The sequence below is a fragment of the Haemaphysalis longicornis genome, unplaced genomic scaffold (assembly GCF_048455015.1).
Source record: "Haemaphysalis longicornis isolate Haplotype H1 unplaced genomic scaffold, Haemaphysalis longicornis Haplotype H1 scaffold_26, whole genome shotgun sequence".
Classification (NCBI taxonomy): domain Eukaryota; kingdom Metazoa; phylum Arthropoda; class Arachnida; order Ixodida; family Ixodidae; genus Haemaphysalis; species Haemaphysalis longicornis.
The window spans coordinates 4,344,957-4,364,523 of record NW_027526319.1 but is presented as its reverse complement, the minus strand read 5'-3'; the positions used below and the strand labels follow the sequence as shown (position 1 = coordinate 4,364,523).

General features: G+C 48.9%; 1 protein-coding gene across 3 annotated transcripts in view; it reads right to left on the bottom strand.

The window, feature by feature from the left end:
* The window catches only part of LOC144172816 (TNF receptor-associated factor 6-like), a 334,329-nt gene extending 315,290 nt beyond the window's left edge, over positions 1 to 19,039 (bottom strand). For 2 of the 3 annotated variants that reach the window (XM_077701444.1, XM_077701445.1), the window contains exon 1: positions 18,696 to 19,039. In XM_077701444.1, the coding sequence (XP_077557570.1) occupies positions 18,696 to 18,980 (285 nt within the window). In that variant the 5' untranslated portion in view covers positions 18,981 to 19,039. Of the gene's footprint in view, positions 1 to 6,170; positions 8,240 to 18,695 lie in introns of those variants that run through there. The other variant, XM_077701441.1, reaches the window with a different exon arrangement.
* Between the last annotated feature and the right edge of the window lie 528 nt (positions 19,040 to 19,567).

Genomic DNA, 19,567 nt, shown 5'->3' with positions numbered 1-19,567 from the left:
GCATATCAGCGTTGCCCTAACAAAAACCGGCTATAACATCCAGCCATAACCACCACAAACTTCATAACAACAACCGTGAATATGTTTTTACAATACGCGGTGCTTCTGCATCATTTCGCGGATGTTTTGCCACGCGCGACAAAAGATACGGAAGTAATATTGCGATAGAGGAGCTCCAGCCAACTTCCCCTCGTGTGGGCATGTCTCACTGTGCTCCAAACGCTAAAAGGCAACCGGATATATTTAGAGAAGGAAGACGATTCACCTATATCGGCTCGACAACCTGTGCCACCATGCGGCCGGTTGGCTGCGGTCGACGTTACTTTGCAAAGACATCTTTTATAGCATCATTTCCTCGGTGTCACGCGACAATACGAAACAACCAGTGGGAAAAGCAAATGTTATCAGTGACATGAACTTCAACCGAGACGGCCGCCCACTTATTTGATCGAAGGAGCCGGTATTTTCAACACCTGCTACTACGCGATGGAACCTCGTCTGCATTAATTCCGTTGTATGCTTCGCCGGCGTCATCAAACCCAGCCCATAAAGCGAAGAAACATGATGGCCCAATTTGCGGGACGCCGCTAAACCCAAATGGTACTGAAAAAACACTTTATGATTGGTATTTAATCTTTACGATTAAAGTGAACGCCAATGACAACTGGCCCAATTAGCGAGATGCCGCTAAACCCAAATGGTACTGAAAAGACCCTTTCGGATTGGCTTTTAATCTTTAAAATTAACGGAAACGCCAATGACAACTGGCTTTCGGGAAGATGGCGACGACCGAGCGAAATCAGATTCGGCTTTCTTTGCCCACTTTCTGACCTGCTCTTAAACGCAACGAAAAAACGATAGGGAAAGGTCGGAGAGGAATGCTAGCGTTAATTGTTTACTTCTCAGCAACCAAAGCTTCGTTGCTTCTCGAAAAAAATGCGTGGAAGCTACGAAATGCGTGCAACATTGGTGAAGTTAAAATAATTTATTTGTTATAATAGTGCGAACTGAAATAATGTGGACGAAAATTGAAAATCAAAATACAAAGCAAAAAATGGTTGCAGATTACCTCAGCAAACCCTGGATATGCAAAGCAAAAACATGGTTCAGTCTAATTGAGTCTTGGTTTCGCTTGGCTAACCTTTGATGTAGCTCTATTGCCGACCTCGGCTCAGAGCCGTTCGGCCACGTGCCATGCTCAAAGAACGAGGCCCTGTCTCACTCTCATTCATGGCGAACGCGCCGTTCCTCTTTGCCGGGAGCAACGCGAGTCACATTGCCCGATACGACCCTGCGGTACATTTGTGGGAGGCTGCGGGTTGGTCCGCTGCCGGTCAGCTCAGCGGCACCTCCTGTCGCGGCCGCCGCAGCTATGTGAGCAGAACCAACGTGACCTGAATTAACTCAGTTTCAAAGCTCTGCCGGAGAGGCGGCCCGCGTGGCGGCCACGAGAACTAGTAGCGGTAGTCGAGTCTTGCGCTACTGTCGGCGCGTCGTCTTGTACTGCGGCGGGCCACCGCAGCAGCCGTTCGCGGCGGACTGCCGCTTAGACGTACCGCGAGTGGCTTTCTTATAGTGCTTGTACTAAGCTTAAACAATTATCACCTTTCCAGTCGACAAGCTCAAAGATCTTTATCCTTCCAATCGAAATTCCGCATCACATTTGTGCACTGAGTAGATATGCATATGGTCGTCTGTATGCATTGACCCGCATGCATTGCTAATTGGTTGGCTTAGAATCGGCGGTAGGCCTACATTTGAGCTGTCTAGATTGCGTTTAATTTCCATATACGGGAGTTCATAAGCGAGTGAGCATATTCAGCGTAGCTTTGATAACTACTGGGCAGTCTTATCTCGACCGAAAACGACCCAACACGTTTGTAAAAGAAGTGCATTTATGCCTGTGCGGCAGTGCGACAGTTTTTCTGCATCTCGTCAGTGCGAGGTCCCGTTAAACAGCTTCCGATGTAGAGCTCCTATGCTCAACTTTTATATACGCCGAGCTAGTGTCACCCCCTCTGGCATTAGTGCTGTTTGTGGTTCATACGAGACATTCCATCACCAAATATGAAAGTTCACCCTGCAGTTTGCCCTAGACTTTGGCGAAATGAAGTTAAAGATTTATACCGCAATTTTAAGGTGTAAATCTTACGTCGGATTTCATAAGAATTTTGGACCACCTATTTGATGTCTTTAACTCAAGAAATCCCTTCAGGTGATCAAACAAAGCGCCACTGCGAAAGCTGAATGATCCGTCAATGGGGAAGTTTTTTTTAAAGGCCAAATTGTGCATAACAGGACTCAAGGATGCGCAAGAAAAATCAGTAATTGAGTGCCTCAAAGACATTCCAAAAGGGAGGTGCTCGATGGAAGCAACGAAGGTGTAAATGATTTTTTATTAACCTCGCACTGGTGAGATTCACAAAAACTGTCGTACTGCCACGCGGGCCCGAACGACCACTCTCACGTGTTTGCCTGAAGCCAGGAAAAGCACGTGTTTTGCCTGGCGATCGTGGGCGTTAATAGCGGGCGCCTCCTTCACTCCACAAGGTTTTCTTTAAGCTCCTCGGTGCAAGCGCGCATGCTTTGCAGCGGCCAACGTTACTAGTAACGTTGGCAGCTAGTGTGTACACTGTGTTCGTCGGTCATTTTTGCGACTGTTTTTGAGCACGCAAAGGGGCTTGCACGAAGACACGTACATCGTGTACAGAGTGGGGCGAGGAGCAACAGATTCATCCACGGTTCAGCATGCCGACTTGCTTTGCGCCGGGGTGTAAGAGCGGCTGCCGCAATGGCGACACCGCTTCACGCCACTTCTTCGGGCCACCAAAAGACCCTACTGAATTCAAAAGGAGGGAGCACGCTTTACATAGCAAAGATGAGAAGCTTACTGCGAAATGCAAGGTGTTTTACATTCATTTTGAGCATGACGACATTGTAAAGAACTACGGTCCTGTTGTTGCTGGACAAGAACTTTTGATAGCACGCGGAAAGTGGGAGCTCGCGCCCGGTGCCTTTCCGCGTTTGTTCCCAGCACCTCTGCACGATATAATGGATCCAAAATGTTGGAGATCAAGGCCCAATCCCCCCCTCCCACAAAAAAATAAAAAAAACACTCTGTCTCGCAAAGAACCAGTGCCTAGTTTTTCGGTGGAGGAGCCGCCGAAAGTAGAACAGCAAGATGAAAGGCAAGCGATTAGCAACGCTGCCGTGACCAAGAGTTCTCCTGGCATCACACTGACAATTACCCGCCGCGGTGGCTCAGTGCCTAAGGCGTTGCGCTGCTGAGCACGAGGTCGCAGGTTCGATCTCCGGCCGTGGCGGCAGCTTTTCTGGTGAGGGCAAAAGCCAAAAACGCCGTGTGTTCCCGATTTCGGCGCACGCTAACGATCCCCAGGCCGTCAAAATTATTCCGGAGCTCTCCACTACAGTGTGCCTCAACACTTGCGCTGCGTCGGCGCGTTAAAACCTACAATCAATCAATCAAATTGGCAATTGATAAATTCTCAACTCTCGCGTTGCCTTCAAAGCAGTGGATTTTCGAAAGTTTTTAGGACGAGGTAACCAACACAAGCTGTAAAATTTTTTAAACTCACCGGCTCGTGAATGTAGACTTGTTTGTGCAAAAGAGTTGTAGTAGACTATCAGTCTAACAGCGCAGTGAACGTCTACAGCACGCAACACATGCAGCTGTCGTACAGTGTAGAAAGTGCTGCGGACATGGAACGCTTGCTTGGTGAAGTGTAAGAACTGAAGGCGTGTGAACGAGCACTAGTCTATACTGACGACTCGCAACAGAGTACGCGCGACGAACTGCTTGGTTCTCACATCGCGGCCAATCTGTCCGAATTGTTTAACGCAGCGAAGAAATATCCGACTGCAGAGACCAGCGAAGGCAACCGTTAAGAAGCTTAAAATTAATCTTAGAAGAATGTTGCTTAGGACCGCAGCAGTCGATTCTTAGCCCACCGATGAGCAATGCATGAGGGACAATGCGTAGAGACGAACTTGCATACAAATGCATACAGCATGCATATCCCCTTAAGCAGTGCACAAATGCTTCGCGGGAACGTCGACTCGCAGGTTAATAGAAGTTTGTCGACTGAAAGAATGATAGATAATCTAGTTTGGCAGTAGCACTACTAGAAAGCCGCCGCGAATAACTGCGCGGCAGCCCGTCGCCGCCGCCGCAGTAGCAGACGACGCGCCGAGAGTAGTAGTGGAAGATTTGACTGCAGCGCCGCTAGTTCTCGCCACCGCCGTTTGGGCCACCATCCTCCGCTGGCGGAGATGCGGAGCTCCGAAACTGAGTTTATTCTAGTTACGTTGAGCAGAACGACTTAAAACGGGGCAATGTACGCAGTCCCGACAGCGGGCCCGGCGAATCAGGCGATGCGCTTCGAGGGGTGTGTCGCCGGGGCTGTGTCTCCGGTCAAAACGACAACTTCTGCATCCTCCGCGAAGCCGCTGGACGAAAGCAGTAAAGCTCTGCTTTAAAAAGAAATGAAGAGAACTCTATCTTACAAATATGTCGGCCACCACAGGAAGCAATAAATAGGCAAAAGGTAAAAATAACGACACAAACACTCGTGAAAATAGATCGGCCGTGGAACGGTATGCATTCGCACAGAAGTGCATTTCACATTTAATAATTTATTCGTTATAAGCTCGAAATTTAAGAAAATTCAACAAATACGAGAAGAAATTACATTACTACAAAACACATCAAAATAAATTTTGAGAATTACGGACGATTACAGTACTCGTTATAGCGAATCTGGGGTGCAGCGCCAAGTGCAGCCTTCTCGGCCACGCCGCGTAGCTGCTGCATCTAAGAACGTGTTCGCGTGACCGGCGAAAAGCGGCGGCGCGCTCTCGCCTGTGGCAGGTTGTTGTTGTGAATAGTATTTCAACCCCCTGCGCAAATATTACGTGGTTCGGATGAGCCACGCAACGAGGAGCGTATCTCACTCGGTCCCCTCACACTTTCACGGAGATATCGCTTCAGACGAGCGTCTCGTGCGGGCTCATCGCACTGCCTTCTCTTTACACTTTCGCCATTCTTTCTTCCGCCGTTTTCTTTGTCTTCGCTTGTTCGGTTACTACGCAGTAGTCGCCGCCAAACCACAGCAGCGACCGCCAAAGTGCTGCGCATTAAAACTCACTGTCCTTCCACTGTTTGAAGGATGGTGACCAGTTAAGCTAGGTGCCGCCTGAGTAGCGCAGAAAACAAAAGAGCCTTGTGTTTAATTGGCGATCGAGCGTACGTTGTGCTAATGGGCTGAAAGAAACTTGGAAGCAGAATGTTTTATTCTAGCGACGAACAGGAAGCTGTCAATTCCCTTCCGCGTCGTACGCATCTCATTGTGACACACCAACTCAAGCAGCTCGAAGACGGGGGAAAGCAGACAGGTCGCATGGAGCCGTAGAAATCCATGTTTATATCTGCCTCCAGCAGACCGCACGTGTGACCGGTGAGTGCGCAATGGCTTGCTGCGTATGCATGCAATCGACACCATTCATCCCATTTACGTATTAACCGGAAACCGGAGAAGTGGGTGTGCTTAGCTCTGAAAGACACCGTCGAAAATGACCCTTCGGAAAACCTTCAAGCTCGACGCAGCAAACACGGGAAAAAACGTCACACTGAGCCCTTCACAAATCCAACACCTACCTCTTGTGTGCGACACATTTCCTGTCTACGATAATTTATTCACGCACGTAAATGTAGAAACCTCGGCATATGCAGCTTCGTTGCAAGAAATTATTAGGGTGAACGGTAACGAAATATAAATGTGAATATTTTCTTCGTCCACAAGACAAAAATAAATAACTGAGTATCCCCGCGAAAAAACAGAAAAATTTGCGATAGCGTACCTACAACAAAAATGCATAATTGGCGGAGCCAGTATATTGTCTCATTATTAACAGCGTAAATGGATGCTGTTCGTCGGATATAATACACAAAACCGCAGTAATAAAGAAATAGAAATTTTAGGGGATATAAAAGTGAAAGAAATAACACATAAATGTTTAGCATCCTATGTAAAAAAGAATACTGAAACATAAAAACCTTTATAAAACCGTGGAAACAGGAATACAATAAGTGTAAAACCGAACAGCCGTCTAAGAGTAGCACTTGCAAAAAAATTTCTAATTGGCTAACACATTAAATCGCTGTGATCGTGGTAATGTGGGGCACTGTTTGTTGTAGGACATTTTGTAATTAGTGGTTTCATATTGAATGTTTTTGCGGGTAGAAAAGAGGCCCAAATGTTTATAAATAAGACAATAAAAAAAATTCCACAATAATATGGTACTTCGGAAGAGTGGAAATTTTTTTTTGCATTTTTTGTGGTTTACGCCAGTTAGATGGAACTGTGAGAAAATTCTACGACGCTTTAGTCTTGCTGGAACAGACAGATTCGCAACGAGCCCGAGTAAGAAGGTCGTAATTATCATAGCGGAACTGAAAAGCCTTTTTTGGATGAGGATGGTTTGACCATAAAAAGTATATGCGTTTTTTTAGACCTGGCAATACAAAGTTGTTTTGTGAGAAGTAGTGACGGAGGAAATTCAGAAATTTTCGTCTAACCATTACTGCTTATTTATTTGTAGATATTTTTATATCAGAAAATAATGCAATGGTGCTTGTAGGAATTAAGGATCTATTTCGACGTGAATTTTCATAGGGGAAGTGTGTGCTTCCGCTAAAATGGGCATTTTTCGGGTTTATGAGTATTGCTAGTATTATGTACGCGCTAGTAAGCCTTACTCGTTAGCCCTCCTTCGGAAAATGCGGCCTCTTCTGAGTGAATTTGCAACAGTACATAAACTAAGAATGGACCACGAAATTGCACTTGCATCTTTCTGGACGGGCCCAAGGAGTCCGCGAACAGTGAGTGAAGTGGAGATTTTACTAAAGGTGTGGGAGGCCTCACCTGAGGAGCATTCGGCCGTCATCGGTGAAGCCCCGTAGAGCCAGTGGTGCTGTGTGGAAAATGAGGCTGTCAGCTATAGTGCGAACGTCACTGCTTTCTACCGGTTCTGACAACATGGGCTTATACAATAAGATTGTACTTGGTGTCACACAGTACTCCAGTTTCTGGTCTTTCTCTGGGTGAAGGATACTAAACCTGATTTTAAGATTGAACGGCCACTCGAGATAGCGATCCAGTTTCCCTTTCTGGAGTCCACATTTCAAAAAGACTCTCTCGACGCTAATAAAACCAACGCCGACAGACACGCAGTAGCCTCTCAGGAGCACCGGCTCCAGCATAATATCTGGGACGTGCTGGTATTTAACTCTTTCCATTAGCGACCCATATTCCTCAAACGCCCACGTGTGCGTTGTGGCAGCTGGAATGATCGAAGGCAGGAGAGCCAATGCCTTCTGGCGATCTTTAGCACGGCTGTTTTTGGCCCAAGCAATCTTGGACGTTTCCGGCGCCAAACTATCGGTGTGCACCTCTGGAGATTCTGCAGAGTCTGGCATCCGTGTTTGTCGGCTGCGAATGGTGCTTCGAAGGAGGTCACTCATTCGATCGTATTGGCGATCAATAGCTTGTGCAAGTCGATCCAACTCAGCGTTAGTTTCCCGCTGTCCGTCTCCAATTGCTTCCCTGAAAGCAGTGAACTGTGTAGCGAGCTCACTCTGGTCTATTCTTGAGGAAATTGTGTCGGTTATACTTTGCTTGAAGGACTCATTTTTTTCCACAAAGCTGTTATAAAACGTCTGCTGATTAGCATACGCATTCTGCATGAACTCGTCAAGCTTATCTTTTAGCTTGGCCGTTTGGATCGTCATTTGAGTAAGAATTTCTTGAAGTATCCTTGTTTCAAAGCTTCCCTGGTTCGCTTCTTTGTGCCGAGGAGCCGTAGCCGTGACGGCGATTTCCATAGTGCTGCCTATCTCTCTCAGGTCGGCTTGAATCGACGACATGGCCATTGAGACAGCATTGCGTATTCGCTGAAAGCAAATGGAAAGGTCGGACCTTGTCGCAATCAGATTTTCTTGTCCTTGGGACGCGTTTGTTCTCGCATGGACTGCGGCAGCAATAGGTTCCGTCGAGGCGTCACAGCGAGATTGCAGATGTGCGCACACGTCGCTCGCAAGAAGTTCCGCCGCGCATTTAGGACACCTTGCCGAGTAGTGCCCGCACTCGTGGTGAAAATGCTTGGAAATGTCCGCAGCAGCAGTGACCACATTGCAGCCATTGCGATGATTCCAGCATCGAACCTGCAGCAGAGAAAAAAAAAAGGGTTAGGACACTAGGCCTCCTGCTCTCTGTAGCAATTACGTTACTCGCGACAGGTCTTTGGAATTTGTGACTACGAAAAAGTAAACAAGGATTTGAATGCCATGTGGAGGTAATTTAAACAGAGTATTATATATATTAACAAATAAGGATTTGTTACAAACGCGCAGTGTGAACACGTGGTACACAAATTATGCTCAGGAGCCTGGGCAAGACATCTTAGCCCTACTCACGTATAGACTAATGAACATACATATCGGATCGCACTTTAGGGGCACGAAGATTTAACAAACACAGGCACGGCTGTCGAATACTTTGTTATTTCTGAACGTCGCAGGGCCAGAAATAACTTAGACTAGCAAACGAACGTGGTGAATTCAACGTAGGGCAGTATAATTAGTGGTGTAACACATAAAAGGCGTGAGAGCACACAAGTTACTCCTAATCCCAGAATCGCCTGAGGACGCATTGTTAGAGAGAAGCCCCGAGATTACTTTGTCGAGATTGGTGCACATTACGCGCGTCAGCGAAATCCCGTTTGATATATATTAATCGGCATGTGATGTAATCAAGACTATCTGGGAGGAGCAATGCACACTTTTGCAGTGAAACCCTAAGCCGAGCCCTTCAACCTCCCGCTCTTCCCATATCCTAATGGCTGACTCGTAAAATGGATCCGCAAATGAAGGTAGATATCTCGCGAATAATTTGTTGCTCTCAGTCTAATTGGAACAAAAATTGACCCTACATTACGAGTAGTTTATAAATGAGCCTACGTTTAGTTCCTACAGAATAACAGGAATGTATGATGATAATGGGACGGTTTTCCTTGTGAAAGGGCAGCTAGAACACTTGCCGCCCTAATAACAGAATGCAATCTTGATCTTGGCAAACGCAGACGCCAGAAATTTCGGCGTAGATATCACATCGTTTCTGTGCTGCCTTCACTAGCTACGGGGTTTCAAGAACACATTCTCACTTTTACATGCGTGCTGGAACAAAATCCTGGAATAGGCGTTTGGGCATTTGTTCGGGAATTTCTTGCAATTCTTGCAAAGTAAAATTATTTAGTATATCAACAGTCTAAAGAATATTATAGAAGTTCGCTGAAAAAGGTAGTTTACCCCGAAGACCTACGTAGATTGCTTGCATATTAAAGGCAATCCCTACAGTAGCCAAAAGAGAAATTACGCACGTATCTGCTTGCTTCGCTGCAAGTGCCGGTGAAAGGCGAGTTCTCCCCCACCCGTGCCACTTCACGGCCTCTTCTGGAAATGGAATCCCACACAAACGTTGGAATCTACAGATAGCGAAGAATTCAGGACTGCTTCTAGCTTCAATTGTTATAGGGTTCCGAACAGCGCAATGCAGTTGAAGTACTACCATTTGAAGATATTCCACGGGCATTGTGGCAAAACCGGAGTGATATGGAAATGCGGGTGGCATTTGTGTACCATTGATTGCTTCTGGCCGCAGTGCTCACTACGCTAATCGTCTTATTTCTGCCAGGCTTCGTTGGATTGACTCACGTTTTTTAACCAGCATAGGCAACATATATTCGGGGCCCTGACCACGTTTCGCTGTGTAGCAAGGGCTTTCCTGTTCTTCGTGATACTTCCTACGGGTCTCGATGGACAGGACGCTGGTAAAACGCTCTGGAGTCGTTTTGCTGGCGTCTGACAACGTGCTCCATGTGTATACGAGGCCAGCGTGCTCTTCGGGTGCCAGCTCCAAATATTAATCTTCGCACAATTTGCGCCTGGATGCTCGTCGGAGCGCGGACGGGGAGAAGCCACCAGGTAAGAGCAGCAGCGCAAAAAAGACTCAGGAGATGTACATAAAGCTGTGTTTCAATGGATCAACTGGAAAAAAACCAGGGTAATGATGAGAGGACACAGCTGGTCACTGGACACGCGCCGTCGAAGCCGATATGGCGAAGATAGAACCCCCGTTGGCCCTACCGCATCACTGCACGTGCCCCGAACACTGTGCCTTTCAAGTGACGCTCATTATTCGGAATTTATCGGTACGGTGTATACGGCGACCGGCTGTCAGAAGCAACACGAGCTATTACACGTGGTTGAGCAAGGCAATGCGCCGATGCAACGTAGCGGGGGAAGCGTAGCGAGGCGAAAAGGGCCGGACCAGCACCGAACCCAAGGGTGGGCGACTTCTGTATTAACACCCGCCGCGGTTGCTCAGTGGCTATAACGTTGTGCTGCTGAGCCCAAGGAAGCGGGTTCGATACCCGGGCAAGGCGGCCGCTTTTCTGAAGGGGTGTAAAGCGAAAACACCCGTGCGTTTGAGATTTCAGCTGAGGTAGAAAGGCCCCAGCTGATCAAAATTAATCACGAACCCTCCACTACGGCGTGCCTCATCGCCTTTGTAGCGTCGGCACGTTAAACCGTATAATGAAATCAGATGCTTCTGTATTACACAATTTTGCTTGTTGCATCGTCCGGCACGAAGCACCTGTTTTCACCTATCCTAATGCTTGATGGCAAAGTTCGATGGTTTCAACGCGCTTGTCTTATTTGGCAAATTTTTTATTTTTTCCGTAGCCTGCCAGCCGTCCGCTATCAGCCGTGCTCACCAAGCGTCCGAGGAAATACGTTATCAGCTATAAAAGGAAATTACGTCTGAGGCAGCCAGATACGAGGGCTCTCGGGAATCGGGAATGCCGAGCAGCGGCATTCAAACTGTTCATAGGACGACAACAATACTACGGCCGAGGCAAAAGAAGAGGTACGCGATTTCACAAGACGTGGCGTCTTCTCAGACGTAGCGCCTGCGAACCGAAGTTTGTTCAACACGCCGTGTGTACCCCCGTGCTGGGCAGACATAGTCGCCAGCTGTGCCCGCAACTTACACCGCCACGAAAGCGCATCTCCGACGAACTAAAACAACGCCGGCGCCAACACTGTCATCCAGCTTAAAAATGGGGAAAAGAGTAACGCCAGGCTATCGTAAAACCAAGGAAAGCTTGCATTGTAAATAGAAACAAACTAAAATGTGCTCCAATAAGAAAATCGAGAATCCGGCACATGAATTCCAAAATAGCTTAAGAATTTTTACGGCCGTGTAACCACCGCAAGCTCCGTCCACCAAAGGACGATTGGAGCGACGCAGCAAATTTAAAAATCCCTATAAATCGGCCAGCATGGGATGACCGAAAGAAGTCACGTAACAATCGCCGGCATGACACTCCAGAGAGGAGCGGCAAAGCCGATCTCACAATCGCGAAAATACAGGAAATCTTTGACCATTTAGCCGACATTGTAAAACTCCTGTAAAGGAAAAGTGCATAAATGGCAAAAAAAATTTCACCATCTTCCCGTAGGGGAACCCTGAGTAGCATCCGAAGCAGCCATGGGGTCGACTCAAGTTCCCATTAGTTTTTCAGTTCAATCGCCGTGTTGCGGGAGGAGAATGAGGAGAGCGGAGCGCGAGTGCGTCATTTATACCGCGGAGCTACAGTGGCGCCCCCCGCGGAGTATGCAGCGGCTACCGTCGTGTCTCTAGCGGTAAGCTGCTTCGCATTATCGTGCGCGGAGCCACAGTTGTTGCCATTCGTTGCGCAATCCCGGAGAGTAAAGGAGCTTCGGAGAGGAGTGGAGGAATGCCGGAGAGGAGTGGAGCGTCGGAGAGGAGAGGAGGAATACCTCGCATACTACTCAGGGTTCCATTACAGGAAGATGACGACGGTGGTTCAACGCGAAGCTATCTCGTGATGGATTCTTTTGTTGGCCAATCACTAGAGGCATCCTGCCACAATTATCATTACCGGTGCCTGGCTGGCATGCGCAGTGGGGGTGTGGTACTCAGGGTTCCCCTACGGGAAGAAGACGACGGTGGTTGAACGCGAAGCTATCTCGTGATAAATTCTTCGGTTGGCCAATCCGTATGGGCATCCTGCCAGAATCGTCATCATCGGGGCCTGGCCAGGCATGCGCATTTTGGCTGTGGACGCCGCACAACGGCGCCCACACAACGGCGGAGGGAACAGACTCGACCATAAGCTGCTTCGCATCTAAAATGATAACATTTGTGCAATCACTGTTCATGAACCGGATATTAAATGCAGAGCATTTCAATAACTCACGATGTCACCCGCGTTGACGTCCGTAGTCCGCACCGTCGTTGTCCCTACTATATAAAAAAATACTATCCGGCGCCTGGTTTCGATCCCTCGACCCTGCGGGTGGAACGCAATGTACATGGTGCTTTACCCACTGCGCCACAAAGCCGACACAGAAGGGGACGCTACGAAGGAGCCTTATATCGTTCACTCATTCGCATTACTGCTGACGACCGCTCTCTCATCAGCAGTTGCCACAAGTGCAACAACATTAACGTAACGCAAACTACTTAACGTCGTGCGCCCCCAGAAATGCTCTGCATTTGATCGTGCCCCTCGCGAGGGGGACGTTTCACTGCGTCTTCTCTAGGTCACAGGACCCGTGGCACCATCTGGCGGAGGCGCGGCACAACTCGTAGCACTTTCTTTGAAAAAGCGCCTCGAAAGCACGGCAAATATGAAATAGGGATGACGCGCTTTCTTCGTGTCAAAATACTAGAGAAAGTTGTCTCGCTGGACATTCAAGCTCGCTTGGACCTTTCGTCTCATTGGATCTTTCGTCTCGCCGATCACGTGCCGAATTGGACCTTTCGACTCGTTGGATCTTTTTTGTTTGTACGCTGACCTTTGCTTGTAATCGTACTAACGCTGTATTTTTATCCTCCCCACCATGTACCATGTGTTATTCAATGTAATCCACTGCCCTCTGTAATGCCATTTGGCCCTGAGGGTATTATGAATAAATAAAAATAAATAATGTGAAGAGGGTCAATGGGAGCAGATGAGAGAGAGAGAGAGAGAGAGAGAGAGAGAGAGTGAGTGAGAGAGAGAGAGAGAGAGAGAGAGAGACAAACGGAAAGGCCGAGAGGTTATTCATGCTTAGAGCCCGGATTGCTACTCGACATTGGGGTAGAGATGTGCAGGGGATGAAAGAGAGGCCAGGCAAAAAAGAATGGAAAATAGCGGGGCCGCGGACACTATTAAAAATATCCTCGCGTAGTTCATCAAGGCGTCCGTCGGATTTAAAAAAAACTATTAAGCGCCCCGGTAACAACAAAGCCAGGGTGGCCACAATGGCATGAAAGAAATTTTTTTCGTCAGGTTTCGTGATCATATCAAGGTTGCTTCACTCTGAAAATATGTGTTCACAAATCCCGCACTTGCGCGCCGGTAATACGCAAAAGCGTGGAAGAGAATGCCGGATTCATGCACTACCGATGCAGCTGCAGAACACAGAGGCCTTCATCCACCTCTAATGCTGCTTTAACACTCCTCCCCCCCCCCACTTTCTTCGCAACCTTCAGATGTTGTCGCCGTGGGCAACTCAAATGTGGCGTTCCCGTTTTAAGTGCGAATGCACTTTATAAGCGACCCCAAACCATCCACCGCCGGCGGCGGCGGCGTCGGCGGCGTCCGCAGTGCTCCTCTATATTTAAAAAAGAAACAGCATCCGGCGCCAGGTTTCGATCCGAGGACTTTGCGGCCGCAGCGCAACGCGCTACCGACTAAGCCACGGACGCGACACTGATATCAGTGTGAGTAACGCGCCTTATATCTTTAACGCATTCAAACTACGTCGTCAGCGGCGTGCGTTGGCGACTCAGCGGCGTTATAGCGGCTTGATAACTGCGTGGTGTACACGTGATACTACAAACCCGATGGAAGAGAAGGCGGTGGGCTGCGGGGGCCGAGCGCAAGCGCCGCAAGAGGGCCGACAACCGTGCATTCGCACTTTCACATTCTCCCCCTCGGGGAAATGCGGGGGAATTTTTTCAAGTTTCCGACGCTATCACGTCGGACGTTATCAGTGGGCTTGTTCGATGTACGGACGTTGTGGCAGCCAGCGGGCTGCCAGAAGCTTGCTCTCGGACAGGAAGTTGCGTCATGATTACGTAGCTCAGTCGCCTAGGTGTACACCGGAAACTGGAACATAAGCCAGCCGCAACGGGAACTGAAGGTAGCAACCTTTTTCTTTGTGTCTGTTACAGTCAAGTTGACGAAATGTTGTATCCCTGCTTTCGACGTCTATGTTTCATCGGCACGCTCGATACGGACTGGCCTCTTTCCGAAGCTCAAAGCGAGCATAACGCAGTGGCACCGACTCATTCCAGCAGCCATTTGCCGTCGCTGGGCATCCATTCCACCTATTTCTTGACTTGCGAAATCGTCACGGGCATTCAGAAGTCATTTTTAAAGCAAAGCTTTCTACTTCTACCAGGCAAATATTCCTTCATGGCGTGCGGGTCAAGAAACTTCGAACGCGGATGGGAGGGAGGCGGGCCATGGCCTTCGCGATCGGCTGCTGGCGGCCGAGCACAGTGTAGATGGCGCGCCGATAGGCCGCTATTACCCAGCGTTCCCTGCGCACGGCTGCCTGCTCGCACCGGCGGGCGCTTGGTTGGACGGCATTGTCTGCTTTAGCGACGGTTGTTTTTTTGCCTGTTCTGGTGTGCTTCGCGTCCATTGCGAGCTTCCTTCGCAGTGCTTGATTAACTTCTTCTACAGCACCTCCTGGGTAACCAAGATCCGACGGAAATAGTGGTCTTACGGCAAAGATGCGTTAAGGATTGGTTTGCATGGCGGGAAGAAATAATGTACAAACCCCATAACGACATTTGGCCGCTATAGAGAAAGGCTACCTTTTTCGCACTGCTTGCCACGAATGGGACTCCGTTTTCTACATTGGTGAATATTAATTCGGTCGTGTTTTAACAAGTATTACAAAATGTGAAAGGAGCAACTGAATCCGATCAATAGCGATTATAAAGGCTCTCTCCGCATTTTCGCATTTCTCAAACTTACTAAAGTAACTAGTTTCAATCGGTATAAATGCGAATCATTAAGTTCACATGCCCAATTGTTTCGGTGTCTGCGCTTGTGTCGAGCGGTGGTGTAGCCTCTAGCTAGCACATCAGGATGGCTAGGTTCCCCTGTCTCACCCTTCGAAAGACACTGCTCTCCGTTTTCTGCCAATGCACGGTCGGGCTACAGCGGCGGCGGCTTCAGCCGCTCTCAGCCCGGTGTGGCCGACGCTCCGGCGTTCAAGACTCCACCACCGCGAATTCCAGGCAACGGTTGGTGTAATCTCCGGTTTCGCTCTTTGTAGAGCCACGTGTGTGAGTTCAAGTGACGTCGCATGGGCGATTGTGGAGGCTGTCGTTTAAAGCTTTGCTTTGCAACCACCTCCACAGCGTGTATTGGAGCCTTCTTTTTAATCTCGTAGACGACAGCACCATTCCGAAGATAGACGCCGTTCTTCGAGGAGCAGGCGGCCCCGTTTGCGGGTAAAAAGTAAAGAACGATAACATTCATGCTTACGCACGGACAGCCTATGTTAGTTCTAGAAACAACACTTATTTAGCAAACAAGAACATGTATGTTTCCGTCTATCTTCGGAAGGTTGCTCTCGTCTACGAGATGAAAAATACTTGCCATGTATAACGGAAACCCGGTCGAAAATGAGCGTCAGCTGAAGCGGAAAGCTGTCGTACTTAGTGGAAATTTCGGGACGGAAAAAAGGGGGCCACTTGTTGCAACAAAACTATACTGCATGAAGAGACAACGTTTTTATGAAATGCAATATTGTTTCCGCCAGATAAAGTTTCACATAAAAAATGTGCGTAGAATACGTTTGCAATATGATATTTCCTTCTTTTTCTTGTGATTATTTTCAAACTTCCACTAGTATTTCGATCCTTGTCGTCATCACTGGTTATGCCTTGTATAGGCACGTTGTACAGCACAAAGGCGGCTGTGAGCGCAGCACTTTTCCTACTAAAGTTGTCCGCAGCGCACGCCAAGGCATCGATAACGGAGCGGCGATTTCTGGAGCCGTTATCACCTACTGCCTGCAGCATGCCCTGCCAACAATGGGTCTGTTCGATTTACGGGAGTTCTGGCAGCCCGCGGGCTGCCATAAGCTTGCTCTTGGGCAGGAAGTTGCGCCGTGATTACGTTGTTCAAGTGCCTTGGGATAACCGGAAGTGCCTCGGGATACACCGGAACGTTTTTTTTTTCGGTCGTCTGCTACAGTTTCAGCGGCAAAATGTCGGACGACGCAAGCGCGCTCGTTGCTCTCCCCGACGCGTTGTTTGCGGACCGCCGCCTTCTTGACCACGAAGAGTGCGATTGCGAAGCCGACGTTTTCAATGTGTGGGTCGTCCTCGCGATGGTCCAGCGGGAAGAACGGCACCACGTACCCGCCTACGTGAAGAACGTTGTGCCGACCTATCTGGAGTTCGAGTTTCCCTGGTCGCCGAATTTCAACACTCCGAATTCCACCCCCAAGGTCTGCGAGGACGCCACGAAATGCCTGCCCAGAAGACAGTTATGATTGCCCTGTCGTACATTCGGCACACAGTGTACCGTGTACATGTGTGATTGCGAATTCGACGGGAGCGAGTTATCTGTTCACGCCGCAGTCTACCCAGTCATCGGATTTGTTTATTTTTATCAGCGGAAGGGAAATATTCTGGCCCGATAGAGCAATATTGGAGCTAAACAAGTGGGGCGTTCTACACTCTCGTTCGTCGGGTGAGCGGAGGACTGCCGGACATGATCGCAACGATTTATGGGTGCCGCATTTCTTGATCTTCGGAGTTCGAAGGAAGTTACTACAATCGCAAGAAGTTTCACTCCATCGTACTCCAGGGGATCTAAAATGCGGACATAGTGTTCATCGACGTGTTTGCCGGCTTTCCTGGCAGCGCCCGCAACGCCAGAGTGCTCCGGGAGAGCGTTTTTTTTTCCGGAGGAATCAACAACAACTTTTATTCATGACACACGGGACAAACAATGTCCTCGCTTAGAACCCCTTACATAAGGTATAAACACAGACATGCCTTCATCTATAATTGCGACGCCGTCCTCTCCCACGAGCTGAAATAGGCCTTCCATGTCTCTCAGAAGACGAACCGCACATGAGTCTTTAGGAGCGAATCTTATGTCATCTCACTTTCTCTTTAAAAACAAACGGGTGTTGCAATGAGAAAAATTAAACATAAATGCACGCAAAAGTGATTTTTCACATGAAATCGGAAAGAACGGAAAATATCCGCAAGTTGTTTTGAAACTGGCCGTGCCACTCTACTTTTGTCGTCTGCTATCTGCCAGATCGGTGCCCGCTCGCCGCCAGGTCACGAAAGCCCGGGCGGCTCTGGCAGCTTGCGGGGAGCCGTAAGTTGCCGACCCGGAAAAATCGAAGACGTGCTGGTGCCGCGGGAAAGTGACGTTTTGGGCCGCCCCGAGAAAAACGAATGACCGCCTTTTCCCTCTGGCATCCCGCGGGCAGCCAGAAGTGAGAAATCGAACAGGCCCCAATCTATATGGGTTTGCCACTGAGACACGCTGTAAACAAAGACGGCCGTGATGATTGCATCAGTTCCTCCCTGCCATTAGTACTATTCGCACTCTGACTGATCGGCTACAATAGCTGCGACTGATGTATTTTCGCCTGCGCCACTTAAGCTGTTCGTTCTTCCGGGCATTGTTATAACGTTACAATGGACCCCTTCTTTGCCTTCCCTGCACGGGGGCCCGTGCGTGACTCGTGATAATCCCGGCTGTTGGTGTCTGCGACAGAGCACCCGCACTTACGTAATATGAAGGCTACTAACCGAACCCGTGATATGCGTGGCATCTTTCACAGTAGAAATGACCCCCCGAACCACCAGGGTATAGAAAACGGCGCGGCTAATTTCGAGGCAAGCATCAGCGAAACGTGCCTATTACTCGCGAATTCATGCTGAATGATCTTGTAACTCCTTACTTTCTGGCCGCCCTTACTCAATGTCCTGAAGCGAGGCATGACAGTTACATTAAATGAACAAATAAATAAATAGTTAAAGCAACTTCATATTTTAAAACTGGTAAGAACCAAGCAACTCTCCAATGTTTCGCTAAAAGTGGCCGCACAGCACGGCTCAATTACCTTTTCTCGTCTGCTAAAACAGATAAAATCGAATACGATTTGGCGTCGCGTGAAGCGACATATAGAGCTGCCCGAGAAAAAACGAATGGCGGGCTCTAACCTCCGGCTGCCCGCGGGCAGACCACTCGAACACGCCCAGTTGGCTCCTACTTATGACTGCTCTATGCTTGCCAGTTGCAGGTTTTTTCACTAATTGAGCTCACCGTGTGCTGCGCTCATGGCTGCACTCAGGGACATACGCGAAGACTCGTGCGTTCGAAATGCGCTGCTTTCGCCATACCACACCTTCGCTTTCCTTGTAAAACTGCCGTCTGTACACCTACAATGAATGATTCTTGCAAAATGCAGCAGCTGTTTCCCGCAAAGGTCCTTCGAAATCACCACAGATAAGAGAAGGCTAATGGCGTTGGGGTCGCGTTCTCCACCATACCTTTTTCGTCATGACACTCCGGGTTTTGTAGTTCATCCAGTTGATTTCATCTTCCAGGCAGACCTCACCATCAAGCGGGCACACAACGTCACCATTACGCAGGCACTGCTCGTAGCACGGCTTGCAGAAGTAGTGCCCGCACTCGTGCAGCACGATCGCCTTCGGCACGAGTCCGCACGCGCTGCACACTTTTGATGCGGGAAGAGGGTCGACGAAGACGAGCGGCCTCCGGTCCACTTCCTCCGAGAATCCCACCAGCGTGTACTCGTGGCCTGGCGACGCCATTTTCTCTGACGGTCGCAACGCCCTGCAACGAGCGAGCCCGCTCTTCGGTGTCCGGTGAAGCACAATGGCGGGGTGCTTATCTCAATTCGTTTACGTCCGCGCTCTGACCTTCGCTTGCGTTTTATCTAGCCGTTTTATCAGGCATAGCACGTGCACGACTGCCTCTCCGCTGGTAAAAGCGCGACTTTTGTACTCTGGTCAGGGCCTGCAGCATTACCCGGTTTGACTGGCCTGCATGTCGTTCCCGTGCCACCCGGGGGCACTGATGCCACTGCGTTGACTAGAGGCATTTGTTTTTTTAGCATAAAAACCTCAAATATTCCCCTATCACTAATGCTTAGCCCGTTATACGACCGTGGTTCCTGTATACGCGCGTAAAAACGTTTTCTTCGCTTTTGAAGGCAGTAAACACGACATGTTGCTGTAAAAATATCCATTTTTATATTTCCTTTGCACGAAGGTTTGCTGTCTATGCGCGCAGGGCACTAGCGGTAATGCGCGTGAGGGAGTTACATCGAGGGAGATATCGTCATCACTTTAACTGTATCTGTCACGACCGGCTTTCCGGTCATGGTTTCCTCACCGAA